Source organism: Hydractinia symbiolongicarpus, chromosome 11 (assembly GCF_029227915.1).
Source record: "Hydractinia symbiolongicarpus strain clone_291-10 chromosome 11, HSymV2.1, whole genome shotgun sequence".
NCBI classification, from domain to species: domain Eukaryota; kingdom Metazoa; phylum Cnidaria; class Hydrozoa; order Anthoathecata; family Hydractiniidae; genus Hydractinia; species Hydractinia symbiolongicarpus.
In genome coordinates this window covers 21,563,488-21,573,286 of record NC_079885.1, presented here as the reverse complement: position 1 = coordinate 21,573,286, position 9,799 = coordinate 21,563,488, and the positions used below count along the sequence as shown (strand labels likewise).

Sequence of the window (9,799 nt, the reverse complement as noted above, 5' to 3'; positions counted from 1 at the left end):
CTGAGTGAGGATTAGAAAAACATATATTTTATAGGATCCATATGATCCTATAAAATATAATACAAAATTAAGGCCTATATTCAGGTGGAGACTCTACATAGTGCTTGCATATTGCACAGATTGAAGTTTTTTTTAAATTTCGTCTTTCCCCTCCTCTCTACCCTTGGCAACCAACTGGGCTCTCTACTGTTCGTTGATAGCATTCACGATCCTATTAAACCTCTGCCGCATTTGCTCCTTGAGCAGCATATACCTCTCCTTTTCACGGCTAATTAGACTATACTCATGGTCACTGATAACGCCGCTTTCAATAGCCTTGCTGATCAGATCTACAATCGAGTTTAATTTCGCCTCCGCCAGTAGCCTCATACTATCATGTTTTTTGACTTACCACGCAACCGTTTAGAGGCGTTCCGGAGACCGGCCTGCACTATTCCGGCGGCAATCGCGAGTCCTCCCATGGCACAGGCCAGGGGAACCCCCAAACCTGACGCCATAGCTCCAATTCCAAGCCCTGACGTAATCATACTTACGCCAAGCAGACCATGGAAGCAGAAGCGTACCCATGTATTATGCATTTTGGATTTTTTTCCAAGTATATTCTGCTCCTTTATTTCATCCCGGAGATATTGTTCTATCTCTTCTATTTTTTTAAACCTGGAAATTTGTCCCTTATCCTGATCAGAGCCTTGCGCAGGTGCACTCGGCAAACTTGGATAAAGTTCGCTGATATCGCTCATCTTTATACTATCAGAATGCCCATGGTTATATTGAAAAAAGTGACGTTCTTCTCGTGATGGTAGACGTCTGTTAGCATAAACTCCAAACGGTCCGTGGAGCCTTTTAATGGAAGGTAAACAGGGGTATCAAAACTCCAGGTTAACATGTCTCCCCTGGCGTTTAACTCCTTGGCATTAAGCAAGGCCAGAACCTTGAACTTTTTGCCATCCAAAAGGCAGTCGTTGTCATCAAATTGTAAACAAATAAGTCTCAATTTCTGATATGTATCGGTCCTGTATAAACCGTCGTAGTTACCCTTCATATCAAACTTATCCTCTGGGCATCTTGTATCTTATCTTTTGGCGGGGTCGTAGGGCAGCCCCAACAGCTCCTACAATGGTCGATGAATCACCGCCGAGTAACCGTCGCCGAAACGAAGTCTACAGTACCCATTTTTCAATACAAATAAGTTACTTTTATCCTCCACCTGGCTGTTGACAATAGCTGCGATGTCCTCGATCCTATACAAACCCTTCATAATCTCGATACGAGTCACCGTCTGATCAGGTCCAACATTCCTGATCGTAATGTCATTGTCGCTGTATAGGTTTAACCATCCGGGTCTGATACTTATCGATTTCAGGGCTATACGGGTGTCTTTCCCAAGGTAGTCCTCAAATATAGTAGGGTTATCGATATCAGTGATGTACAGTTGCTTCATTTGTTTTAAAACAAAAGATGAACAAAAACCAATACAACCCCAAGGCAAAGTATAAAAGTAACAGGGGGGAAAGGCCACTTGGTGTTACAATTTTGGAGCACTAGGACCTGTACGTGTCTACAGACTCCCATATCTCTGTAGTATTCCCCGAATTCACCAAGTATGCCATAAAAGATCCAACAACCTACCTTGATGACCCTGTTAATGTGAATTGGAAAGGTCAAGCGTTGGACTATTGGAATATCCAGGTTAATTTCGCTACCCATTGTGCGACGACGGCCCTAGGCAAATGTGCCAGGCACATGACGGGTTCTGTAACTCTTATCAATTCAATTTTTAAGTTTCACGTGTACTATCACATGCGTCGTATTCTGGCAAGAATGAAGTTACCCATGCCGTATGATGACGGGTTTTCTCAGTATAAAAACCCTTATAGCAGCTCAGGCTATGCCCAAGTGTGTCGCGAGTACGGTGCAGATCCTAATAGGGTCTGACCTCGGAGGGCCTGATCTAGGGACCGGTGCGGACAACTATACAGCAAGGCAGATTGTATTGCAAAAGTTTGAGTCCATGGCCCAGCGCCAGGAAAATGTAAGCCATGACATCACCGAATTTCAGAAGGTTTTACAGTGTGCGAGGACCCCGGTGAACTTCGCCGTCATGCATGACGTGTATATGTTACCCTCCGACATGAACTTGCGCATAGGCAAAATTGTCGGGTACAATAATAATATTTTGATTGCACCAGCCAACCAGACATGATATCTGACAAATCACCCCCTAGGCATACAACACATATTACACCTCCCATACATGCCCCTGAAATACAGGTTATGCCACTTCTCAAACATGCCACGCCTCATATATCCTAACCCACACAAAATCAACACGAGAATACCAAGGCTGCATTAATCACCATAGGCGTAGGTATCATCCTTGCATATATACAGCTTAGAAAATAGGCGCCTATCTCACGTATAGCACGACAAGCCCAGCAGCTCCCGTGATGGCCATATACAGATTTTTTGCCGCGTTTGTAACGATGGTTGACGCTACCCTCAGAAAGAAGGAGACTACTGTACCGATAATTCCAGGTAGGGCAGCACCTGCCTTACCTGCTAGATATTAAAGGAAGTTCCCGAGCCTCCCAAGTTGTTTCTGCACAAAACCTTTTTCACTACCACCTGCGGCACCTGCCGCGGCACCTCCCCCTCCTGTAACAGAGGGTACAATATTGCTTATCAACAGCCAAATAGCAGAGACTATACTAGCTATGGTTATCCCCTAATCGCGGAAGAGTATCCAGAGCTTCTCCAGCAGAGTTGTGTTATCTCCGGCGAATTTTAATAGCGTATCTTTGATATGTCTCAGTTGGGGGTATACGTCAGTGGATAGTATACCATGTGCTTCCCCTATGGCTTTCTTCTTATTGTTCAGATCCTTAATCTCTTTCCTCGCCTTTTCTATTTCCTTCTCAAGGTTAGCCTGCTGTCCTTCGTCCGCCCCAGCCTTCTGCTTCTCAGGTTCTTTCAGCCTACCCTCTGTCTTGTTAATTTCGCTGTCGTATAGGATCATCTTGTTTTTCAGGCTTTTCAAGTTAACCAAGTCAACCCTTAATGTCTGAAGCTCGAGGTCAAGTCCCCTTTTTTCACGTGGGGTGATGCCACCTTCATCAGGCCCGACAAACGAAGTGTCTTGTATAAGGCTCTCTGTGGCATCTACAAATTCATCAATCTTCTCCAACGACTCCATCTTAATATGGTCAGCCTCCTCCTCTATTTTCTTAAAGGCTTTCTTACCTTTCACTATCTCCTTAACGATTAGTTCATTCCCCTTGTCTTCTCTGAACGCAACATAATACTTCGCACTAGGCTTTAACCCCAATTTTTCTGTAAGACGATCGTAAAGGCCATCGATCTTTGATTTTAGTAACTTTTGCCTCTGCCCCGAAAGATCTCCATACTGTTGTTCTGTTGAAGGCCTCGATGTTCCGTGAAGTTTTGGCGCTCCGGGGAGTTTTGACGTGGTATCATCAGGCTTATCTGGATGGCCCTCATTCTCCTCGTCATCATCAATATCAATGTCAGGTACTAATACTAGATTGGTTGGCACTCTTTATTTTAAGAGTTCCCATATATAATAAACATGAGTGTATTTGGAACGACACTAGACCCATATATAGAGACCAAGCAACTCTTTGGCATCAAGGGTAGAAATCAAAGGGTTCAGATAAGTCACATACCTTTAATCATCAACCAGAACGAGGACCTGCGTGTGGATATGCCTGATATGTCATCATTCCAGGGTCTATCAAATTATTTGACCTGACGCTGACGGGGACCAATACAAAGCGTACGATCGTGTCGAATATTGGTAAAAGCCTGGTGAGGAACCTACGTATTACCTTGAACGACAAAGAAATTCAAAACATATTGGATTACATTATCTTAGCAGTATATAGGGACTTGTGGGTGCCAAAATTTGATAGGGACAACAACCTTGTTTTAGAGGGCATCAATCCCAACGACGGGACCATCGGAGCCCTGCAGGTCAAAGCTAGTGATCATGCAGGTACCGATGAAGAAAAGGCGATTGTTGCCGCGTATGGTAACACCTTTTGCATACCACTAGGCAAGATGTTTGAACTGACGAGGGACCTACCCTTTTATGCAGCGGGCCTGTACGACAGGCTACAATTCGTTATACATTTCGCGTCCTGTGTGACGTCATCAAAGATGCAGGGACAGCAGCCTCAGGGTCAATGCCAGTCAAGGCAGCCGATGCCACCTATGGGATAAACAACATTAGGCTTGAATTTGACAAGCTCAGTCACGAAGGTCTTGCGAGTGCTATGATGTCCAGGTATCCAAGATTGGCCCTGCCATATGAATGCATACTCCGTAGCAAGGTTATCACTATGAAAAAAGACCACACTTTATACAACCTCCAAATTGACACCCCATCGAAGTTGTTTAAGGGTGTTTTGCTATTCTTTATAGATCCCGGGAAAGTGAGGGCTTACGCCGGAGCTAACGGTCTTCTACAATCCAAAAATTGAGAAGGTCAGCGTCATTGTCGAGGGAGAGCCCAACGAATTGTACTCTCGTGCCATGTTACCCAAGGACCACCTCGAACAGATTGTGAACCTCTTTGGTAGTCACGACTCGAACGTCATGATTGGGCAATTTTTCAACAAAAGATATGCCCTGTTTGTAGACTTCAGGTCCAGCCCGGACCATGGATCGCATGGTAGTGGAAGGCCTCTACAACGTCTAAGTGATGGGATTACCCTAAATATCACAAAGAAAGCAGACATAACCGGAGATTTCATGGCTTACGTGTATTTGCTTCAAGACAGTATTGTCGTGGAGTATTAAATGACCACAATTTGTGCTTGTTCCCAAGGACAAACACAAATCAATATGGAAAGCAAGAGCTGTCAAAAATGCAAGCATTTTTTATCTTTGGTCAATTTTAGGGTGTTGAAAAATGGTCAAACTACAAAGACATGCATCAAATGCCTAGATAAGGCGAAACATCAGCGTGCCAAAAACAAGTGCCCCCATCAAAGGGTGAGGGCCTATTGTAAAGACTGCAAGGACACTCAGATTTGTCGCCATGGAAAACCGAGATCCCAATGTAAAAAGTGCGGGGGAAGTCAAATTTGCCCCTATCAAAGGGAGAGGGCCTATTGTAAACAATAAATGGCAACGATCGCTGTTGTTGTTGCGGGCGCATGGTAGGTATAGACCACAATTTGCATTTGACTCCAGGGGCAAATACAAATCAATATGGATGGAATCAAGAGCTGTCAAAAATGTAAACACCTTTTATCTTTGGACAAGTTTAGGATCAAGGGAAATGGTCAACTAACGAGGACATATACCAAATGCCTCGATAAAAAGAAGGCGTCACGTGAACGCAATAGGTGCCCCCACGGAAAAGAGAGAGCATATTGCAAGGACTGCGGTGGAAGTGAAATATGCCACCATCGGAGGATAAGATCACGTTGCAAAGATTGCAAAGGAAATCAGATTTGTCATCATGAAAGGCGGAGTGCCCAATGTAAAGAATGCAAGGGTGGAAGCATCTGTAAGCATGAAAAAGAAAGGCGGCGTTGTCCTATTTGTGATCCCCACGGACATCTCGCTTATAACGTAAGCAACCAAACCTACCAGGCATTGAAGGGAAACAAGGAGCTCAACTCCAGGGAATACCTAGGTTGCGATATCGCTACACTGCGGGTCCATATTGAAGCTCAGTTTGTTGAGGGTATTACCTGGGACAACCATGGGGAGTGGCACATTGATCACAAGATATCGATTAAATATCGGGAAAATGGGTTTGTTCCATCGCTTGCTGAGGTGGCGAAAAGGCTTCACTACACCAATACTCAACCTATGTGGGCAAGCGAAAACATGTCGAAAGGCAACCGTTTCGTCTCAGAATAAAATGGCTACTCTTATGATCATGGCGGGGGGGGGCGTTAATAACGCCCTTGCATTCAGCGAAACCAACTTCCTATTTAGCAAACTCTCAGGACACGGAGAAGCCGAGACAAAAACGGAATGGCCTTGCGATGGAAAAGCTTAATGCAGCTCAGGTGGAGTGGATCAGAAAGATCAGAAAACGTTTTTGACATATATAATAAACATGTCAAAAGCATCACACATTTTTACCGAAGAAGAAGGGGAAAAGCTGAGCAATATCTAGTATACTCCGCATCATCTCTGGGTTGGGCGAAAGGCTATCAAAATCCTTACGAAGGGGAGTGGTCTCTCAAAAAAGCTAGTCACTCACTGGTTGAGTAGGCAGCTGCTCTGGCTCAGGCACATTCGGGTTCCGAAGTGTATCGATTATCCGCACTTTACCATTACGACACCGAATGAGATGCACCAAATCGATCTACTGTACATGCCTCACAACAGGGTATATGGAAACACCTATAGACACCTATAAACACCTGACAGGCATTGCTGTAGCTTCAAGGTATAAGGTAGAGAGGCCGTTGCACATCAAAAAAGCCGGCGAGATCGCGGATATGATGAGGGACATATACAAGGCAGGAAACTTAAAGTACCCGGTAACCTTCCAGTGTGACAATGGTTTTGAGTTTAAATTGGATGTGACGAAGCTCCTGGAAGGCAAAGGGGTTGAGATTAAGCTGGCCACCACTAAATATCACCATACGTTCACGCCCTTTGTGGAAAGCTACAATAAAGTCCTTGCGGAAAGGCTATTCAAGCCTAAGGATGCGCAGGAACTAGTCTCCGGCGAGCCTAGTACAATTTGGCTGAAGCACCTGTATACCATCGTCAAAAGCCTTAATAATACCAAGGCGGCCATGATGGGCATGAAATCTAACAAGGCCATCAAACTCGATGAGATACCACTCGCAAAAATCGAGGAATATCCCAAAGAGAAACCTCTACCCGGGGATGGCCTCTACCTCTATCTTCTACAACCTGGGGAGGAGCATGGTGATCAAAAGAGACGCGCAACGGATGCCTTTTGAAACAACCATACTTACAAGTTGGACCGTATAGTAGCAGGTAGCCGTGTTTTATCCTACTTAAAAGACAGTCCTGATCGCAGCTTCGTCTCGGAAGAACTCATGCAGGTACCGGAGTATGTTCAGGTACCGCCGGAGGTTGTCAAAGAATGGTAATATGCTTTCAGGAGTTCCTCTAGGTCATCCAAATCTATTTCGTCATCCTCATTCTCATCCTCGTCATCATCATCTTCATTCGGATCCCTTACATAATCCAAAGGATGTTGGGTGTAGAACGAGTACCCATAGACGATATCTTTGATGACATTAGGCTCATTCTCCAAATCAATATCGACTAGACGTCTATCTGGTATCGGGAAATTGAGTATTTTGCTTATTGTTACTATATCAGCCAAATCCGATAGCTTCAAATCCCTATCCTTGACGATCTGGTAGCAAAGTGCTCCATAGTTGTTCTCTTTGACCGCAACGATATAGAGTCCTAGACATTCAATATCATTCTTAATAGTGTCCATTTACTAATAGTTGCTCCACTTTCGATCGTGAATTTTGGGGTATATTGCCACACATGCCTCAGAAATCTATACAGCCCCCATGCTTTTTTTCCAAGGACCCTCGACAGACATGGCAGAACTTAGTATTTCGAGCCTTGTATTTGAGGGGTAGCGGGCGTATATCAATTTTTCTTGCAGGCACCGCAATGCACTGCAGTACCTTTTAACAAGTAGTTCCTTCTCCAGGCTATCCCCGATAAGTTCGGTATACTAGGGTATAATGTTGTATGTGAGTAGGTCATAGAGAATCAGGTAATTCTTATTTTGTTGAACACCTCTAATTTCCCTATCAATAGCAAGGGGATCCATTTCAACGTCCTCGATATCATCCGCCTCTCCTTAGCCCTGGCCAGGCAAACCATGCAACTTTTTGTTAGAGTATTCCCTCTGATTTTGAACTTGTGCGGGGTAATAGTTGTTTACATACGCCTTGTTTTATTCAAACTTTTTTACCCACCATGGCATAGGCGAAGGTAAAACCAAGGTCCACGACCGTTTCATAGAGCTTATCTAAAATCTCCTTTTCTTTCGGGGTTACGTTGCTTGCATTCATTTATTATTACTGCATTTTGAAAAAATCGATATTTGGTTGGTTTTGTCCTGTTTTCCCTGTTGGGGCTCTGGATTAGCCCCCGGCTTGTTGGGTTCATTTTTACCCCCGCCAAACAAATACCAGTTGCCTACTCTTAAAGCAAGTACCGCCAAGTTCCCTATGCCGTACATGTATACATCCGTTGACTTGCTAGGGGTTGCGACAGGTTCTTGATCATCTTGTGAAGAACCTTTGCCCTCATTCTTCGGTGGTTTAGTAATGACTCTTTCTTCTTGCTTTTGTTCTTCTTCACTCATTTATCTTATAGCACGGTCTCCACCTCCTTCGCCACCTCCTCCTGTTTCTTTTTGCATATATGCCGGGCCAAGTGTCCTACTACAAGCAGTGGGGCTAAGCACCTACCGATGGTGCAGTATATGAGGATACCAAGGTCCGTCATACTATCCCTGATAATAGGGTCTTCTGCGATATCTCGACGTAATTCATCTACGGAGTCAATATCTAAAAAGTTTCAAATCATATTGGCATAGACGCTTATAACATGGATAGACAGTGCCCCGATGGGCTTTTCGATATTTTCATATTCTCAAGAGGCATTGTCAAAGATTTGTGCCATATCAGACATTCTCTTTATTGTACGTCTGTATCGAAAAGAATAAAACGCGATCAGGATGTAGGGCAGAAATATAGTGATATACAAACACACTTCCATTTATAGTGTGTTTTATCAACCGTGCTAAACTACATTCTACACGGAGATATATCGATTGCCTTTTATTTTATTATCCGCAGCCTATGTGGGCTGCATGTTGGTTTAGTGGAGTCTTGCAATTTGCACCTCTTCGCTAGGGTATACCCCGTTCCCCGTTCTAAAGTACTACCTTTACAAACCTTTGGGCAACTTTTCATTCAAAAATGCTTACAATATAAGTGGGGAGGTATGTATCCCATCGTCATATGCAACTCTTTTGTCGTAAAAGGTTGAGAGCCCGAGCTTGTTTTGTTTGTACGTAACCACACCCTGGTTGTGTACCCGAAAGTCTACTTTTTTGGCCATGTCTAAACCACCCTTCAGCGCACCCAGGTATCTACCCCAGGTCAAAGCAGTTTGCCTTTTTGACATGCCCTTACATGAAAATTTAGTACCTTCTTTACCCTCGATGAAATAACACTTGGCTGTCATGGCAATCATCCGAAACCCTATGTATTCTGCCTTAGATAACCCTCCTGTTCGACTCGAGTACTTATCAGTGACCAGAAATGGCAAAATACGTACTGTCAGTGTCCATATAAATGTATTCGAAGTCTCGAAAATCCACGCACTTGTCGAGAAAGTTATAGTAAAATTCAAGCATGTACAACTTCGCGAGTTGATATACCGCGATACTGCACAGGTAGGCTCTATCGATAGTACATTTGTGCTTGCTCTTTCTTACCGCATACGCATTCCCATTCTCTTCAAGATCCTCCAGGTACGGGCTCCGCAGGGCTGCACCAACCTCCTTTTCATCCCTTGTAAATGTAGTATTTGCATGCCTTGCCAGATCCTCTATCATTTTGCCATAAAACGAGTTGCCTTTCAACTTTGCCGTATCTCCCGCAATACGCTTGTCGGGGTCCTTATCAGTCTGTCGTCGTGCATCGGCAATCTCTTCCGGGAACCATTCAAAGGGCCTACCCCTAGCATACTTGAGAAATTGGTAAAAGGCGATCACTTTCAGCCCATGGTGAAGGTACAT

The 9,799-nt window shown here is 44.2% G+C and overlaps 2 protein-coding genes across 2 annotated transcripts; one reads left to right on the top strand and one right to left on the bottom strand.

The window, feature by feature from the left end:
* Positions 1-4,818: 4,818 nt before the first annotated feature.
* Positions 4,819-5,145, top strand: LOC130613519 (uncharacterized). The gene has a single exon (XM_057434852.1). It carries the CDS (start codon positions 4,819-4,821, stop codon positions 5,143-5,145), a length of 327 nt encoding a protein of 108 aa, XP_057290835.1.
* A 4,162-nt stretch (positions 5,146-9,307) lies between these two features.
* Positions 9,308-9,799, bottom strand: LOC130613518 (uncharacterized). Its single transcript, XM_057434851.1, has one exon. It carries the CDS (start codon positions 9,797-9,799, stop codon positions 9,308-9,310), a length of 492 nt encoding a protein of 163 aa, XP_057290834.1.

Bases quoted from the DNA above. Each gene is read 5' to 3' on its own strand.
- LOC130613519 (XM_057434852.1), top strand. From the start codon at position 4,819: ATGACCACAATTTGTGCTTGTTCCCAAGGACAAACACAAATCAATATG.
- LOC130613518 (XM_057434851.1), bottom strand. From the start codon at position 9,799: ATGTACCTTCACCATGGGCTGAAAGTGATCGCCTTTTACCAATTTCTC.